The 20989-nt window shown below is 32.5% G+C and overlaps 1 protein-coding gene across 2 annotated transcripts in view; it reads right to left on the reverse strand.

Annotated features, from left to right (window-relative positions):
* LOC143075977 (uncharacterized) overlaps window positions 1–19483 on the reverse strand; it is a 32742-nt gene extending 13259 nt beyond the window's left edge. For both annotated transcript variants that reach the window (XM_076251590.1, XM_076251589.1), the window contains exons 1-9: window positions 19401–19483; window positions 14605–14633; window positions 12322–12366; window positions 10200–10282; window positions 8901–8972; window positions 7867–8005; window positions 5176–5258; window positions 4364–4435; window positions 2957–3095 (exon numbers count right to left, since the gene is read on the reverse strand). In XM_076251590.1, coding sequence (XP_076107705.1) covers window positions 2957–3095; window positions 4364–4435; window positions 5176–5258; window positions 7867–8005; window positions 8901–8972; window positions 10200–10282; window positions 12322–12366; window positions 14605–14633; window positions 19401–19408 — 670 coding nt within the window. In that variant the 5' untranslated portion in view covers window positions 19409–19483. The remainder of the gene's footprint in view (window positions 1–2956; window positions 3096–4363; window positions 4436–5175; window positions 5259–7866; window positions 8006–8900; window positions 8973–10199; window positions 10283–12321; window positions 12367–14604; window positions 14634–19400) is intronic.
* Window positions 19484–20989: the final 1506 nt, after the last annotated feature.

Genomic DNA, 20989 nt, shown 5'->3' on the forward strand with positions numbered 1-20989 from the left:
GCATTTTTCTGAGTAAGTTTTAAAAAAAAATCGCACAAATATACTTAATGTGCGTTAGCTGTCACTATCTTATAGATTAACAACTGTTGGATACATTGATACTTAAGAATCTTCATCGAAGTTGGAGCACGAATGATGTGTTAATTATTTTTTTTATGTGTCATTTGTATGCATGAGTGACATTCCATTTTACTATATTTCAATTCGAAAAAGTCTGTTGAATCTATCGTGTATTGTCTCCCTTGAACAGATTCATATTTTTATATTTACGTATAGTTATTTGATTTAATTTTAAATAATTTAAAAATTCAATAGATTTTAGTTTTTATTATTGGTTTGTTAAAGACATTTATGCATATTTTATAATTTTATATATTTGTTTCAAACGTTTCAAAGTGTTATATACCAACATAAATAACACTTTATAATTTTATAAATATTATTTAGTAACATTAAAGTAATAAGCTCACCGACAGTGCAAGAAACTCATTGGTAATCAAGTTCGCTATAAACCCCCCTCACAAAAATATATTTGGTTTAATGAGGCAACTAACTGTGAGAGTGCATTTGCCTTAATCTTTAACAGCCGCATTATTGTAATATAATATATATAATGTCGTCTGTCTTTTTATAATTTAAGGTAAATCATTCAGGTGAACAACACACGTGCTACTTGAGACATGTAGTAATTCTGCTGTAGTTGCATTACTTGTTTCCCTAAATACAAATACATGACTGTATGATGCGACACCCCTAACACAAACAGACACAATATAAACATACGCACAAACACAAAAACAGAACACCATAACCACCACTTTATTCCAGAAACTTCAAACCTGTGTCTAATGCTATAGTGAGAAGTTATGATTGAAACCTATATAAAGCATTTGACCTTTTATGAAAAAGACTATAATTATATGAAAACCGAATTATATTTTCTCCTTATAATGATAAAATTTTGAGAAAATTAACCAGAGTTATCTTTCATTTATCACAAAGAGGGGCTAGTAAAAAGTTAAATCACAAAAACACCGAACTCCGAGGAAAATTCAAAACGGAAAGTCCCTAAAGAAATGGCAAAATCAAAATCTCAAACACACCAAACGAATGGATAACAATCGTCATATTCCTGACTTTTAATTCGAGCTTAATTAACGTGAACTCAATTTTTCACTAAACATGAATGTTAATTTATTCAATAATGAGAACTTATTTACCCAAATCTACTAATTTTATTTGAAATTATGAATATTGATGACAAAATATGAACATGCTATGTGTTGAGATTTCCAATGCGACAAGTCTCCACAAGAGTTTTGTTTCATTACCGAATGATTCAACTTAAACTTAACTATTCTGTATCATTTGCACGTTGTGTCCTTGACAACAAGTTGTTCCTTTGCAGGAGTACAAGGGATCAGTCTGCATTATGCGGTGATCGTTATGTTCGACAGTTTAACGGACAGTGATCTTAACTGTTTTCAAACTTTTGAATTATTCAAATACCAAGATTTTCTATCCCAAGAATAAATTACATTAGCTGTATTTACCATTACTTTTTTCAATATCGGATCCTTAATGCTCTTCAACTTCGTATCTAACAATGTATTTGACGTTTTTATTTTTTATTAAACCGCTACTGATGAGTCTTTAGTAGACAAAAAAAAGTAAAATAACAAAATATAGTCCGAGGAAAATTCAAAACCCAAATTTCTTGCTCAAATGGCAAAATCAAAAGCTCAGACACAGCAAACGAACGGAAAACAACTGTCATATTCCTGACTGGGTACAGGCATTTTCTTATGTAGAAAATGGTGGGTTAAACCTGGTTTTAAAGCTAGCTAAACCTATTAATTGTATGACAGTCGCATACAATTTCATTATAATGACAACGATGTGTGAATAAAACAAACAGACATAATAGGTGAACATGTCACAAATAGGAGTTAAGCAGTCATTATTGTGTTATAATCTTAATCACTCTAAAAACAGACAAATATGTCAACAACAACAAAAAACACAAAGGGGGTTATAGACAAGCACATTAGCAAAAATGATAGCCAAGAAGACAAAAATTTGACATAGCGTAATTACACAATGACGGGATGTATAAGCACCGAGCCATGCAAACGGACATTGCCATCAATAGATTAAAACGTAAAAGAAATATTCACAAAGACAAGTAAAAGAATACTATAGCATGTTATTAAGATAGTAAACAACGTTAGTACTACGAATCATTACTCCAGATCATCGTGTATCATTTGTGAAGTTGATACAGAATATTTATCAACAAGGTCTTGGTACCTTCCGATGAACTTTTTTTAGAAAAAAAGTAGAGACGTTCTTTGACATACCCCTTGTTCATCAACTTTCTGCTCAGACTCTGATGACGTTAACAAAGTCTAAGTAGCAGCTGTAAGCTTTTAAATACCGCAAATGTATTTCCCATATGCAGGTAAAGTTGGTATATTGCAACTAAGGTTGGGGATGTTGATAATTTCAAATTTAAATCATCTTGTTTGTCATAGATTCTGGTACTGAGATGACCGTGTGTGTCAAATTCGAGGTATAAGTCTAAACATGAAGAAGCCGTGTCCGTTGTTTCTTTAATTTCTAGTTCTGGAGGATATATATATGGACCCCAATCAGAACAGTTTGGATTGTAAATGGAAAGAACATCATCAATATATCTGAATGTGAAATTAAATGGTCTGAAGGAACTCCGGCTCGCTTCTGGTGTACGACATTTTATTCCTGGTATCTATGGTGAGTTTTTTCCTTCTATTGATATCTAGGCATAGCTCCTTCCGTATTCGACCTATGTTGTCTTGTCACCGTTGTCACTTCCTACGGCTTTGCTGTTAGAAATACATGTTGACGTATGCAATCGATAATAATGCATCTATGATCTAAGACACGGAGATGGTTAAAAATTATAAATAATACTTACGATCCTCGCATAATTGTGCATTGCACGGCATACTATTCCTTGGAGGTGTATTACAGCACTGTGCACAGAGAACCGACGTCCTACGTGACCGACTTATAACGTCTCTTTTCCCTACGGCATTTCCTACCAAATCGCAAACCTTAAATAAAATTAGTTTTTTTATTACATGTTTGTCCCAACCCACAACCATCAGGAAATTTTCTGTTTTCATTTTTTCACTATATGTCTAGTCTTAAAATCAACTCATTGATCTCGTTGTAGTATGTTTGTCTCGAGTGTGGTAGGTCATTGTTTCCCTGTCCAGGACAAACACAGCACTTACAAATTTATATGCTATACCTTTACAATCAGCATGTTGTATAAGATTACAAACAAAGAATGGCTGGATCGGAATCACTATAATGTGTCTGAGTAGGTTGACATATGTTTTCAACTGTACTGTTACCTCCGGTTCGATCAGCAGGGTAATATTCATTTCACGTTAACATGTTCTGGTCCTTGAACGCAGGTTATTTTTGTAACTAGACATTAAAAACCAAATAACTATCATCATAACTAAATGTCTTTTGAATTTTTGTCTTATCTTGATAAATATTTTGAATGTATACCCTTTTTTTTGTTTTAACATTATGGACTTCCACATCACATTGAAATTACTTTGAACAACTCAAAGTACATCCATTTTGGACATAATTTGGTGTTGATAGGAAACCCATGTCAACAGTTGTCAAAAAAGACAAATCCATATTGTCAGTTAGAGGATACAAAAGTTAATATAGACATAAGTTCAAAATTTGTTTGCAATAGACCATGCACATGCTTTGCCGTTCGAATTTCATTTTGCTTTTTTCTACACAATTTCCTGCAATTTTAGTTGTAGAATGGTCATTTTCATAATTGTCATTCCTTCTCCCTCCGAATATCTAATGGTTATCCCCCTACCGAGAGATAATTCTAAAATCTAGTTCCAAATGGTGAAGTTAAAATCATCCCTTCGTAAATTTTACGGACGCCACCACCAGTTGGTTGACCGTTATGGAAAACCCGTTTCACAGATGATATCGGATATGTTTCTTACGTAGTAACTGCAATCCCCTTCCCTTTTCATGTATGTGACCTACCGTATTAAACTATTTACCAGATTTGTAATAACATGAGCAACACGACGGGTTCCACATGTGGAGCAGTATCTGCGTACCCTTCCAAAGCACCTGAGATCCCCCCAGCTTTTGGTGGGATTCGTGTTGCTCAGTCTTTAGTTCTCTATGTTGGTTCTTGTGTACAATTATTTGTCTGTTTGTCTTTTTCATTTTTAGCTATGGCGATGTCAGTTCATTTTCGAATTATGAGTTTTTGATTTTTCCTCTGGTATCGTTCGCACCACTTTTAAGTCAATGTTTTGCTTACCGCCTTTTCCCTGCAGCCTGCAGAGTAAACCACAGCAGAATTTTGCAAAGTGGTTTTGTCAAAGAAGCATTCCTGAAAGAAAAACAAGAAAGTTATTTCAAGCATTTATACGAATTGACAATTGAACTTTCCAGAAATTGTTTAATAAAATATATTTAAGTTTTATATTACCAATAGACATGATAGAGATCTACCGTACAACCGTACAATACAAGTCACAGCAAGAAACGTGTATATGTTAAAGAATATTAAAATCGTTTGGGTTTCACCAATTGATAATATGACAACTATCGTCTGTTAAGCAAGTGATCCTGATAACATCCCCGCTATAGCACACTGAGGGCCTTGAAATGTATAGTGCATAGAGTGATGGTGTGATAATGTGCGTGTTTATGTGTGTTTTCATTGTGTATTTCGATAAAATTTTTGTTTGCTTTCTTTTGAATCGCTGACATTCATTAAAAAAAATCACCTTTCACTACTAAAGACCAATATAAAACTTCTTGAAGTTTTGACATAATCTAAGACGTTCATGATACATGTAATCTGTTATTTTTGTTTGTTTCTTTGTTTGATTTGTGTTCTTTTATGTACGTATTTTTCGTCTGCTTTGTTTAAAAGGAAAATACAGTTATGTCAAATACTTTGATGCTTAAATACCAGCTAGTGAAAAACAAAACGCGTTCCGGCTTTCATCAAACTAAAATTTAAAAATACGTCATTTCTTTCAAGTCGAAATCAACTTCCAATTCCTGCCAAACAGTATATTTCAGATATTTGTAATAAAAAGAACAAGGAATTCAAATGTTTACCTCAAGTCCATCCCGACATTCTACCTGATGTGTCAAACACTTTGATTTATCGGATTCGCTATGACATGATAAACAAAACAGACCTAATAGTTATCAAAAGTACCAGGATTATAATTTTATACGCCAGACGCGCGTTTCGTCTACATAAGACTCATCAGTGACGCTCAGATCAAAATAGTTAAAAAGCCAAACAAATACAAAGTTGAAGAGCATTGAGGACCCAAAATTTCAAAAAGTTGTGCCAAATACGGCTAAGGTAATCTACTCCTGGGGTAAGAAAATCCTTAGTTTTTCGAATAATTCAAAGTTTTGTAAACAGAAAATTTATAAAAATGACCATATAATTGATATTCATGTCAACACCGAAGTGCTGACTACTGGGCTGGTGATACCCTCGGGGACGAAACGTCCACCAGCAGTGGCATCGACCCAGTGGTGTAAATAGTTATCAAAAGTACCAGGATTATAATTTTATACGCCAGACGCGCGTTTCGTCTACATAAGACTCATCAGTGACGCTCAGATCAAAATAGTTAAAAAGCCAAACAAATACAAAGTTGAAGAGCATTGAGGACCCAAAATTTCAAAAAGTTGTGCCAAATACGGCTAAGGTAATCTACTCCTGGGGTAAGAAAATCCTTAGTTTTTCGAATAATTCAAAGTTTTGTAAACAGAAAATTTATAAAAATGACCATATAATTGATATTCATGTCAACACCGAAGTGCTGACTACTGGGCTGGTGATACCCTCGGGGACGAAACGTCCACCAGCAGTGGCATCGACCCAGTGGTGTAAATAGTTATCAAAAGTACCAGGATTATAATTTTATACGCCAGACGCGCGTTTCGTCTACATAAGACTCATCAGTGACGCTCAGATCAAAATAGTTAAAAAGCCAAACAAATACAAAGTTGAAGAGCATTGAGGACCCAAAATTTCAAAAAGTTGTGCCAAATACGGCTAAGGTAATCTACTCCTGGGGTAAGAAAATCCTTAGTTTTTCGAATAATTCAAAGTTTTGTAAACAGAAAATTTATAAAAATGACCATATAATTGATATTCATGTCAACACCGAAATTATATTATATTTCTTACATAGTGAAATCATTCTTGTGTACAAGAATTTCATGTAGAAATGACGTGTTATTAATAGTTTTAGCATTACAATTACTATTTTTAAACTGACTCGGTATAAAGTAATTAGATATACGTAATTATCTTCGTTTGTTTTTTATACAAAAAATATTTTTTTCAATTTTATTTATTTTAATTGTTTTTTTGTTTTTTTACATCATCCACTTCCTTCTCCTCTTCCTCCTCCTCTTTCTCCTCCCCTACTCTTCCCTTAAAACAAACAGTTACAAATAAGATAAAACTACAAACCAATAAGTCTGAAATGGCCTATATATGTACTCGACTGTACTGATGTTTAGTCCTGGTATCTATGATGAGTTTATTTACAACCACTGGGTCGATGCCAATGCTGGTGGAGATTTATTTCGCCGAGGGTATCACAAGCCCAGTAGTCAGCACTTTTTGTGCCCACATGAATTGTCATTGATATGGTTATATTTATAAATTTACTGTTTACAAATTTTTGACTTTTTTGAATTAATAATTAAGGCTTTTCTACCTCAGGCATAGATCACCTTAGCCGTTTTTGGCAAAACTTTTAGGAGTTTTGGTTCTCAATGCTCTTCAACTTCGTACTTTATTTGGCCTTTTTTACTTTTTTTGGATTCGAGCGTCACTGATGAGTCTTTTGTAGACGAAACGCGCGTCTGGCGTATATACTAAATTTAGTCCTGGTATCTATGATGAGTTTATTTACTTGAATAGTCTGAATACAAATAAGATTACCCTGTAAACTGATAATGTTCTATTCGTCGCCGCCACAATTCCGATTTTATCTACTTGATGTGGTGAGATTGCCAATCAGAAACTCTCCACTAGAGTTTTGTTTAAAATAAAATTGAGAATGGAAATGGGGAATGTGCCAAAGAGACAACAACCCGACCATAGAAGGTCACCAACTGGTCTTCAATGTAGCGAGAAATTCCCGCATTGTTTCAATACCAAATTTGACTTATCTTAAGCTTGTCAAGGACAACACGTCCCAACAATGAAGATTCAACATAAAATAATTTATGCTGTGTTTTTGGCACGTTATGTCCGTGACAACTAGTAATTCCCTTGCAGGGGGTACACGGTCTCAATCGCCTTTATGTGGTGTTCGTTCTGCTCAATCTTGTGTTAAGTCAGTTATACGGACAGTTATCTAAACTGTTTACAAAGCTTTGATTTTGTTAATAACTAAGGATTTGTCTATCCCTGGAATAATTTACACTAACTGTACATTGTATTTGTCAAAACCTTTAAAGGATATCGTGTCATCCCTGTTCTTTAACATGTTTAATCAGGTGATTTATTTAGACTTTTGATTGTTTTAATTGGAGCGCCACTAGTTTTAATCCTGGTATCTACGATGAGTTTATTTCCTTCTATTTTCTTCTAGGCATGACTCCGTCCGTTGTAGACCTAGGGTGTATTGTCGTCTTAGTAACATCTTACAGTTTTGCTACTATTCGAAATATATATTGACGTATGCAATTAATATAAATGCATCTTTGATTTTTTTTAATACATGATTTGCTTTTTCATAAGAAAAAAAAATTATAAATAACACTTACGATTGTCGCATAAATGTGCATTGCATGGAATGTTATTCCTTGAAGCTGTATTACAGCATTGTGCACAGAGAACCGACGTCCTTCGTAACCGACCTATAACGTCTCTTTTCCCTACGGCATTTCCTAACAAATCACAAACCTTAAATTAAATAAGTAGTTTAATTACATGTATGTCACAACCATCAGCATGTTTTCTGTTTTAATTATCTCACTTTATGTCTAGAATCGGGATTAACTCATTTATATCTTTGTATCGTGTTTGTCTCGTGTGTGGTAGGTCATTGTTCCCCTGTCCGGAGCAAAGCAAAGACTTACAAAGTTGTGTTCTATATTTTTACACTCAGCATGTTGCATTAAAGTTCAAGCAAAGAATGTCTAGATTGGAATCACGATAATGTGTCTGAGAAGCTAACACATGTCTATCACTGGCCTGTTATCTCCACTTCGATCAGCAGGTCAATACTCATTTCACATTAACATGTTCTGGTCCTTGAACGCATGCTATTTTTGTATATGGACATTAAACACCAAATTATCATCATCATTGTCTACACCCGGTATATCGAAATTAACATATAATCAATAGTTCGAAACTAAATGTCTTTTAAGTCTGACTGATTCATGTGTTTAATCTTGATAAATATCTTTATTTTTTACCCTTTTTTGTTTTAATATTATTGACTGCCACAACCCGGATCTTACTTTGAACAACATATAGAACATCCATTTTGGACATAATTTGGTTTCGATAGGGAACCCATGTTACATGTCAAAAAAGATAAATCCACATTTTTAGTTAAAGGATACAAAAGTTAATATAGACATAATTTCAAAGTTTGCTTGCCATTGACCATGCACATGCTTAAATTTGCCGGTTGAATTTCATTTTGCCTTTTGTACACACATTCCTGCAATTTGTGTTGCAGAATGATCATTTTAATAATTGTCCCGCCTTCTCCCTCCGAATATCAAATGGTTTTATTCCCTACTGAAAAATAATTTAAAAATCTATGTAAAGTCAATGTTTTGCTTACCGCTTTTGCCCTGCAGCCTGCAGAGTAAACTACCGCCGAATTTTGCAATGTGGATTTATCAAAGAAGCATTCCTGAAAGAAAAACCAGAAGGTGCTTTAAAGCAGATATACAAATGGACTATTGATCTTTCCTTTCCAGAAATTGTTTTATGAAAAGTATCTAAGTTATACGTTGCTAATTGACATGACAGAGATCTACCGTACAATGCAAGTCAAAGCAAGAAACGTGCATATGCTACAGAAAAATTAAAAACTTCTGGGTTCCACAATTGGATAATATGACAAATATTGTCTGTAAAACATATGACCCAAATACCCTACCCACTATATCACACCGAGAGTCTGACAATGTGTTGTTTAATGGTGTGATAATATATCACCTTTCACTACTAAAGTCCAATATAAAAATTCTTGAAAGGAGTAGGTCCAGTAAGACCCAGTAAGACCCCTTTTTGGCCCCAAAATATATAGCAGTTTTACAAAAAATTTGAAATGTTAACTTTTAGTTATTTATTGGACAGTAGAATGCTTCTGCTACATGAATATGGGCTGTTTTTGACAATACAATGCACATGTATCGGGTACTAGCACCATTAAGTCATACTAAATTACTGCAATCTTCACAATTCTAGCATTTTAGTTATATTTTAGACGGCTTTCGTGTGAAACGAAAGTGACCACATTCGTGTTCATTCTAAAAATTGAAATGTAAGTTGTATTTTATGATAATACATAACACATATAAAGATTGAGGATGAATACGGATGCGGCCACTTTCATTTTTGACAAAAACCATCTGAAAAGTGACATTTTTCGGCATATTTGGTAGATTTTTCATATTTGAGCTTGAATCCGGTTGTTTTTAATGACTAAACCAGTTACAATCTTTCACATAAACTAATTGATTCAAATGAAATCGACACTTAAGTGTTAAAAAAGTGGTCAAAATCTTTCGTAAGATGAACCTGAAATTTGAGGCCAAAAGCTGTCCTCACCGGACCTACTCCTTTTGACATAATCTAACACATTCATAATAAGTGAGCTGTTTTTGTTTGTTTTGTTGCTTGGTTTGTGTTGTTTTATGTTCTGTCTTCTTTGTTTGGTTTGGTTAAAAGGAAAGGACAGTAACTTCAAATATGTTGATGCTTAAATACCAGCTAGTGAAAGACAAAGCGCTTTTCTGTTTTCACCAAACTAAGAATTTATATGCCTCATTTCTTTCAAGTCGAAATCAACTTCCAACCCCTGCTAAACAGTTATTTCATATATTTGAAATGAGCAACGCATTCACATTTTTACCTCAAAACCATCCCGACATTGTACTTGATGTGTCGAACACCTGGATTTATCGGATTCGCTATGACATGATAAACAAGACAGACCTAAAATATAGTATTAGATTATATTTTCACATTGTGAAATCATTCTGGTATACAAGAATTTCACGTAGAAATGACCGTTAAATTTTAGCATTATAATTACTATTTTAAAACTGAATCCTTAACAAACAGTTACAAATGAGATAACACTACAAACCAGTAAATGTCTGAAATGACCAATATCTGTACTCGACTGTATTGATTTTTAATTGAATATTCTGCATTGGTCTGAAATTGACTTGGTACTACTCGACTGTAGTCTAAACCATATTTAACAATCTGAACTTGACCTTGACCTTTACTCGCTAGTATTTAACCATTTTATACGTGTCGAACAATATTCGACCAAGTCTTAATCATGCTCGACCAAGTCTGAACCATGCTCTATCTAGTTTGCACCATATTTGCCAAATCTTAACTAATCTATACCTATTTCTGTTGCTATCTATAGTATTTTTATCTTTCTAAAACACAAAATGCATTTAACTTTTATATATCTAGTGAATGCTAGGCATTAAAACTTTTCCAACTACACAGTTAAGTCTGTACTCAGAGTAGTTTTTGGCATTTAAATACAGCCATATTTGTCCGTTTGTTATGATGAATCTTAAACAGCGGTGTTGTTTAATTTTCAAAGGATGTTATTTAAAATGTATTACTGTCTGACCAGATGTGATGAGTGTGCCCCAAGTAGGAGGTATTACTAATTAGTTTACCCATTATCAGAAGACAATTTTTAAGATTTAGATATTTTTTTATTTATTTTTTTTATCCCTTTTAGATATGTTAAACTATTGCAGTGATTTGGTTGGCTGTTGTGGCAGTCAGGATTCTACTTAGTCAAATGTATCTCCTCTATTACGTCAGTCTATTTTTAAAATCGTAAAAATGTAAGCCATTGTAGGGATGACGTGCTGTCAATTTAGCTCTTGAAAACAAATAAATTGATTCACATAGCACTATTACTATCCTTATTTGCCAGTTGTATTTTCAAAGAGAACTGTATCTACTAGCTATTGGGCATCATTTAATTTACTTTTCTGCATTCAGTCAACTTTTAAAAACTATTGTCTGATGGGTTGTCAGGTGGAATTTCGAAAATTTAAAAACATTTAAAAACATTCTAATTAAATATTTCGTAGAAAGGCAGAATTAAAATGTTCAAAGGTTGAAGACTTATAACCTTTGATAGCACACACAAAAAATGAAGCTTTTTTTAAAGTTATGCATTTTTAAGATCAAGTTGTAAAGTCTGGCGTAAAGTACTTTTGGTAAAAATGTGTTTTTCGAACCCACCTACATTGTTGTGTATGACTCATTAGAAAAGTATGAGCCATATATTTCATTTTTTAGTACTGTGAATAGTTAGTGTTATTAAATCAACCTGGCCTATGACAATGATAGAATCTGAAGCGAGATGATGTTTCAAATATTTTTGCTTTTTTAGGACATTACAGTAACCTTAGACACGTCCGAACATAAAAGGTGAACTCGATTTTCTTTTTTTGATGAAACATTTCCCATTTTGGGGATTTTTTCCAAAACAACTATTGCCGAGGGCATCGATGCAAAATTCATGCTTTAGAAAGACCAATCTTTTATCTATATGTATAATTTTTTCGGCGGAACTTATGCTTATGCACAAACAAGATCCACTTGGTTGAACCTACCACAATCGACTGTTTCATGAAAATTTATCTAATATAATTTGAAAGTTTACAAATATCTCCATCTTATAATGCAAGTCAAAACATGTATATAAAATGCAAGAAATCATATATTATGCACTTTTATCAACTTTTTAAGCCTATAGAAACAGATGTAAACAATTCAAATATACAAATTTGGCTTTTTTCCCTTATCTGACAAAGAGTTTCATTTCTTTTGTTTGATTTCAACTGGGTTTCCGCCTGGTAACGTCAATTAAAAAAAACAGTTATCTATTTTATGTAACCATCAAAACCAATCAAAACATCGCAATATAACAAAACATACATGTTATATAATTAAACGAAAATGAATAAAAGCATATTTTATCATACCCAATGAAATCTTCCATATGATGGACGTAACAGTAACGAGAAGAACTGAAAGGATGAACAAATTATTATATGTGAAATAAGTTGACTTTATTTTCAACGTCTAAAACAATGTTACCGAAAATAATAATAGATTAAATTAATTTGAAGGAAAATATGTTGATAGAGCATAATAGCATTTTTTTTTTTGTTTCTATTGACTGTCTTCCAATTCTTAACTCTCTCTGTGTTTTACACTTGCTATTTTTACTTTTAACACTTTTAATATTGATATATTGAAGTATTACCTTACAGCAACGAAACTGAAATTACGGGAAGCAACACAGATCCTGATTTAAATGTGAAATTTGTGGTATACTTACTCATATGATCAGGACGGTCGCATACATGTATATATAGTGCCTTTCCATGGTTTGTGCTGGATAGCTGTAGCTAATTGTTTATCATATCAAATTCATATTTTTATATGTAAAGATGTATATAATCACTTATGTTTTTCTTTCTATTTTCTTCTTTTTTTTTGGGGGGGGGGACTATTGTTGCTTTTTGAATAGGTATCCAATTTCAAGAATACTACATCTCAATGTTGACTTGAAGAAACAAATGCTAGATAAATATGAATGGAATATGTTTCCCAGGGACACAGATGATACCCCCTGGCATATAGATGTAATAACACTATTGATTTCTCCCTATTACTCTTTATTAAATTTGAACTTTATCATCACGATAGAATTGATGTGGACCAATAAATGATCAAATAGTTCTATCATCTGCTAACAATCAGTTGAATCTGATACAAACGATGACTTTAGGGTGATAAATACCAATAACGGATCTACTTGTCTCCCTTATAAGATCTCCTTTGGTCCATTTATACCTCTCATTTCCTCAAAATTTCAATTTCTTTGGTCAATAAATAAACAATTTGGGGTAACTTACATTATTTATGATAAAAATGTTATAATAAATGAGTAATTGAAATATTTAAGCTGAAATTACTATCCATAAAAAAGTTTGCCGACTCCAAGGAGGTTTCAATAAGTCTTACGTAAAACTTAACTTAACGCCGCGTTCCAGAGAGGTACACAAACAGCTTCTCTTTCGGTCAATAATTTGTTGTTACTGCTTTAAAAATAATTGCATTCACTTAACTATATATTTATTAAAGCATTATTTAGGAAAAACATTCTAGTATTGCAGAAAATAAGAAATAAGGAGAAAAAGCTCCCCAAAAAAATAAGTATGGCTTGTTCTGTCTACGAATATTCATGACAGAGTCCTATTTCAAGGAAAAGTTCTCAAAAATGTGTTTTAGAGACTCAATCCACTCAGAATATTTCATTTTTTATATTATTTCACTTGAATAGCAAGCAATTTTTAACAAATGAGAGTACTTACAAGGTCAAAGGTGCATGTACATCTTCCAATATTAGGTGTAATACCACTATTGATTTTCCCCTATTAGCCTTTGTAAAATTTGCATTTTTCAAAAAAATGTGCAGAATTCATCTTTGTTTCAAATAAAGAAAAACTTGGCATGAATAAAGTTTTATTCTGTCCAGCACTATAGAAAAAAATGACATAACATTTCATAGCATATAAGAAAATAGCCATCACTGGAAGTTAACCAATCAAATGTTCACCTCTTTTTACCTGTGTACAAGTTTTAGCAACCATGTAACCTCAAGTTTCCAAAATATTCAATAGAAACCCTAAATTATAAAATAAGGGTGCTTTGAAATACCAAAGATATATATTTATGACTAGAAATGTTTTACTGCAATGAAATGTAGAATTAATTACTCACAACTGTCAAACTCAAGGGAATATTTTTTTGCCCTATTTTCGTATGCAACCGGATGTGACGTACTTTGATTTGGTGCTATTACACCTATAACGTTTTAAAGTGACATAGCTTAATAACGGTACTGTGACACCATCAAAATTCGAACTTGACCTGAGTTTGGTGGTAATTAGCATTGTGTATGAGTTTCAAAACATTTTGTTGAGGCAAACTTAAGTTAGAGAAAGAAAACGAAAACTTCAACATTTTGTCCATTTTTGAAGGGCATTACTCTACAATGGTAAAAGTGACGCCAACCAAATATGAAATTGATCTTTTATTTATGGTATTTAGCATTATATATAAGTTTTATAGCATTTGGTTGAGGAAAACACAAGTTAAAGATACCTGAAACAATCTTCGGGACGTACAGACGGACGGACATACAAATGGACAAGGGAAACAAAAAGTTTGTATAGAAGAAGATCTATCATACTTACATATATATGACTGTACCATTGTATGATACCTAAAACAAATAAAAAATCCGTATGTAATATTTTCGCGAAAAAACGTAGCAATTTTAGGTAAATCATTCATTTTTGGTAAGAGCACTCGTCCTAGCTCCTCCTATTATTTGCTTACCTATGATAAGCTGTCAACGGCGAGATTGGAGAGTGATATAACTAAAACAAGACCATTCACACGATGAACTCCTCTAAAAATAAAAAAGTTAACTCACTCGAAGATCAAAGGAAAAATTTACCATTCATGTTACAATATTTGTTTGTGTTCTAATTGATGTTTTTTATATAAGAAACTGAACATGTTCTATTCAATCTACATGCAAGAGACGTAACTTTTGAGATCATGTGTCACTGTTCTTTATTTATTTTGACACTTGTACACTATTCCTAATATTTCACCACTCTATTATTCCGTTGGTTTTTTTATTGATTGTTCTCTATTCTTTATATTTTTTTGTCCTTGATTCTTCACTTTTCTCCCACTATTCTCTATTATGTAAACTCCGTCCGGAGTATTTTCTCAAAGTTTTATGCCATTTTGTTCTATCCTTTTTATTTTTTGCCTATTATTTTCTATTCTTAATATTTCTGCAATTTATAATTCTCTATTCTTAATTTTTTCGGTCCATTGTTTTCTCAGCGTTGATTGTATATATTGGTTTGACTTTGCCGCCATCGTGTATCATCGGTACAGCGGATATATAGGTACTAACCAAGCGAGCGTGATCGAGTTTGACCTGACACGGTAAGAAAATCTTTGTTTTGTTTATATAATATAAATGTGTACTTCAATCTTAACATAATTTTTGTTTTAAGAAATGATTTGGTCGTAGGTTGATGATAAGAGATGTCTCATTATTTTCCCAAAACAAGAACGCTTACTAAAAACATGTGCAAATACTTGTCAAAGAAGTTGACGCTCGTCTCATCCGATATGATTCTATATTTATTGCAACTTTTTTTTTCTGATAGAAGGCCACTGTGTGTGAGAAATAAGTAGTACTGTTTCAATAATTGGCATTGAAATGTTTCAAACATATGTTATTTTTCGATATTTTATTCCGAAAAGAAGCGTTTGTGTACGGTGTATAGCTGACCATATAAATTCTTCTGTACGGTGCATAGTTAAGTGAATGTACACCGTACAGAAAAACCTTATTTTCACACTTGTTTATTAGTATTTTACCGAAAATGTGTCATGGAATGAGTTATCACAGGTAGGTTTATGATTGATAACTTTTACACTTGCCCTGTATTCATGGTATTAGCTTTCATTCAGATAAAACATGTAAATGGCTCGACAACTGTATCGAAATTGAAAGTTGGTGTTGACATTCACAACTATAACAGTTCTACGATTAAAACTGATTTGGTCAGTTCTACGGCCCGAATTGATTTAGTCACTTCTATCCATAGAACAGTTTTTAAGAACTCTTCCTCTTAAATATAAATAGGTCAAAAGTATATAATATATATTAAAAAATTATCATCCCAGTACTGTTTTAACATGCCCTAACTGCAGTGACGTCATTCAGAACCGTTCTACAATCCTTACAGGTTTGGTCAATTCTGCGGCTAGAACAGTTTTAGACAGTTCTGCTGACAGTTCTACGGTTAGAACTGATTTGGTCAGTTCTGCTGACAGTTCTACGACTAGAACTGATCCTGACAGTTTTACCTATAACTGATTTAGTCAGTTCTACCTAGAACTGATTCTCAAATTTCTACTTAGAACAGTTCTAGGACAGTTTAGAACAGTTCTGTGACAGATTATTCTGACAGTTCTAATGAGAGGGTAGAAGTTATCTCCACTGTATAAACATCTGTTGTGTTGACCCCCAGCTGTCTTTTGCTTATTAGTGTCATTGGTTTTCTTTTTCTTGTACGTGTAACCCATATTTTCTTTTATCGAATTTTTTCTTCAAAAAATATCAGATGTTGCTTATATCATAACTGTATAGTCACCATAAGTTATACTAAACAATTAAGCTCAAACTTGAAAATAATAACCTTCAAATAGTACTCCTTATCAGGAATGACATAAACTAGAATATAGAGTTGAAAAGATCAAACTGATTTTTATCAGAAACTGATAGCTTTATGAAAAGATTGCCACATGTTCTTTCTCTTATATTTTTCCAGTTCAAAAATGCAAATGAAAGTGAAGTATTTAACACGTATATTCTGCATCGACCGATTGGGAATTATCTAATACTCAAGTACAAAATCCGGATACTTTTACCAACTTTTTGTGAATATGGAAATGTTCACGTCTAAGTGATTGAAAAAAAGCAATTTAGTAATCACACGAATCAGTAACCGTTTTTGATAAAGACAAGGGCCCCGTTTATCGAAACTGTCCTTAGATCGATCCTAATAATTTCTTAGGACAGAAATTATGATCAAGTGAGGACCGACTACGACATTTTTCAGCATGCACATCGAAGCTATCTTAGGATTATTTTAGCTTGGATGTTCTAACCGTTGTCCTACGTATTGGCGTAAAAGAAAATAGGAAATGAAAAATGAAAAGAAAATAAAAATATTGTATCAAATTTAACCAATAATTATAATCTTAAAAAATGAATTAATAATTAGAAAATAATTATTACTTTGTCATGTTTGTGAAGAAAATTTGTATATTATAATTGTACATTTAAGCTCTATGGAACAAAATCTTTTATATAAGAATTGAACAAACAAATTGTAAATAGTTAAAACTAATAAAAATATATCGGTAAAATCATTTTTTGCTTTGAGTGAGTTAAAATCGAAGTGTAAAGTTTTCATACTTAAAAGTTTACAGGCAAATCTCGTGCATATTTCATATACATACGGATTACTTCAACTAATTTATTACTGCATAACAAAAACAAAAAACAAACTACCTGAGAATATGAGCAAGAGACGAAATCCGAATTGTACCAAAGCAAAACTACAGACTCTCTTGGACCGTGTGGAAAAGAGTAAGACTTTGCTTTTTAGTAAATTGTCAAATGTTGCAACCAATGGTGCTGAAAAGATGGACAGGGATTAAATATGTAATAAACTAAATGCAAACCAACACAGGCCATATTTGTCTATAAAATAACCATCCTAAATAAATCTCAAAGTTAGGACCATCCTAAGACCATCTTAAGACACCTAAATTGGTATCCTAAAGTTAAGAAAATTCCTAGGATTATCATAAGTTGCGACATATTTGATAAACCAACTGAGGACTAATATATGTCCTAAGTTGATCTAAGGACACGTCCTATCCTAAGACTGCCTCGATAAACAGTCCCCAGGTTACGAATAAGTGTTTGTTGTCTGTATATTAACTGCTATTTGATTTAAAATCAGAGTGAGAACTATTCTTGTGAACGACCAAACACGATGCAAGATGTACAGTTCATAAACCATGGCAATTACTTATTTTTTTTAAATAGTTTACCAGCACATCTTATATCAAGAAATCTGTCAAAAAAACAAAATGTGTTATTAACGAAATAGCTAGAACTCTATTCAGCCTTCATAGAAAACAGGTGTTCAAAGTATAGTTAAATTGAATACGTTTATAATACCGGTAAATCGGATATTCTTTCGATCCATTAACCGGTTAACTGTTATAAAAATTTACAAAGAAGATGTACTCTAAAAGTATATGGGTTTAAGAAATATGGTAACTTTTGGTTTTATTCTGTCTGACATGCAGTAAAACACCTGCTAAATGGGGCGTCTTTTGTATGAATTCCCAAAAGAGTCTGGTCAAAATATGGACATAAGATTTGACACCTTGAGTACACGATAGAGAAAGCGCCATTCTGCGCGCGTTAATAAACAGTGCAGCAGCTCTCAGTAAGTGCCCTGTTGCAAGGCTTCATTTTTGTCTGTATCAAATATAAACTAATTTTCTAGCAAACAAGGGTCGGTTTCACGAATCTATTCTAAGACCTGTTATAAGATATATCTTAGGACATGTCTTATGATCCTCTTATGGCTACATATATCTTATCACTTATTTTAGACTTCGCCTCGAAGCTGTCTTAGGATGATCTTAGCAAAGATAACCCAAACCTGTCGCAAGTTCTTAAAATTTCCAAATATTAACATGGATTCATAGAAAAAATCTGTTAAATGTAGTATGTCTTTCCCATAAATTACTAAACGTATTTATTATTATAATTAGATAATTTGCAAAATAAAAATAAAAATGATTGTATTTTTTTTTATAAATAATATATCATAATACACCAATATACTTATGCAACTTTAGATACAAAATTGAAAAAAGAATAAAACATTTTTTTGTAAAAGTGAGCTGAATTCAACTTATCACTGTATTAATTATAAGAAGTTTAACGAATAAAAACGTGCATTCTTGATATCAATACATCGAATGTTCATTGTTGACATATCATGCAAAACCGTCAAACTACAAAGATTTAGTAATGATCAAGAAAAGGAGACTATATAATAGGTTAATTTGCAAAAAATGATATAAAAAATGTGCATAAATTTTAAACATAACCCTATGACTATCCTTAGATCACCTCTCGTAGAGTCCTAACGTTATGACCAGCTTTAAGAGATGTTCTAATTTAGAACCACTTTGTGAAACCCATTTAAGACTGATATATGCCGTAAGACCATCCTAAGAAATGTCTTAGTTCTAAAACAGCTTTCTGAAATTGGCCCCAGACGACTTGTCCGTGAACTGACCATTAGATTAATTGTTTCTATGTTCTCATCTTTAACATGCATAAACTAATGTATATTGTACTTACGAAATCATCAATAAACCAATGCACCTAACAACGAAAGAAATGTATGCAGTACTTTACCACGGTGAACGATTATATAATAAGATATATTACTAAAAGGTTACGTCACACCGTTTCGAAGAAGATAACCTTACTGTTTTTGGTCTGGAGTTGTTAGGTTTAATGATTGCACTAAAAATCTGTCATACTGTATTGAAAGAACAATTTTGGAAGATGTAGAAAACAAAAGAGGGTTTCAAACTGAAATATGAATAGTTCAGATTATACTCGTCCGTACACTTACAAGCATAAACTTGGCTTTGCATTTTTTGACAACCTAGTTGTGCATGCACTTTTACATAACTTCACCCAAACGCACAAAATACTAAAATTCTTTTTCGTAACACATTTATACTAGGTAAAATAGAAGTAAAGACTGTTCATGTTGTGTTTTACCGTAGTCTAGTCTTTTAGTTTATCGTCTTGATTCTGTAGATACTGCGTAATCAATGTGTTCATACATCATAGAATTGTAGGAAAAGTTCAATATCCGTTGTATTTGAAAACTATCAATGATTTGTATAATAACCTGACTATTATTGTTTGCATAAATAAAAATGAAATAATTCGGCTACAGTCTATTGCAATTATCTTTTATAGCGAATATAGATACAATGTAGTATAAGTGCCATACACGAATGAACCAACGCCACAAAAAGTGACGTATTCTTGTGATGTTTATATTTTCAAAGGGAAATTTCTAAAAATAGAATAGATTTGTTTAATTGCAGAAACGCACACAAATACGAAATTGGGATTGACTCTGTAATGGTGTTATTCTATGTATTTTCTAACAATGACCAGGATATCACAATTGAAGCGTGATTGTAATGGTGTTTTCATTTGTGTTTTCTAACCATGTCGGTTTTTATCGTAAATCAAAACAGTGTATACACAATTCAATTATGTGCAATAAATAACTGTAATATAAGGCAAGATGATGTATGACCAGTAATCACACTTAAAAACGAACTACATAAAACAAAACACTGTAGACGAACCACGAGAAACTAGAGAATTTATACCACAAACGATAAGACATAACATGATATCCAACTAGGCGTACAAAAGAAACATCATAACTAAATACATTGATGTTGGATGTTTCAATACCGAGACACGTCGTATAGCATTGCGAGTTCACACTCGGCTAAACAGTCATTTCCGGGAATAGGTTCCGTACTTAGCAGACCAGAAGACGTAGATGGTAAACCATAGTCTAAGACGTGGTAAAAATGTCGTTATCTAGTGTAGGTCAACCAATTTGTATTGAAGTCCATGAAATTTACAGAGTTTGATTTTTATCTTTCCTCCTCATAACTCTATTAGAGACGTTTTTGCGTAAGGAGCACGTTCTTGTATTTAAAGTCAATGTAATGTGAACATGCACTATCACAACGTATTGATTGAGATATATAACCACAGAACGATGGTGCAGAGGGTATGTTACTGGTGAGAAATGGGAATAAAATAATAAATAAGTTGAAACCAGCTCGTTTGAAGTAGCATAAATAAATTTTAAATTCTGAAATTGGAATGTCTTTAAGAAAAAA

The sequence above is a fragment of the Mytilus galloprovincialis genome, chromosome 5 (genome assembly GCF_965363235.1).
Source record: "Mytilus galloprovincialis chromosome 5, xbMytGall1.hap1.1, whole genome shotgun sequence".
Classification (NCBI taxonomy): Eukaryota; Metazoa; Mollusca; class Bivalvia; order Mytilida; family Mytilidae; genus Mytilus; species Mytilus galloprovincialis.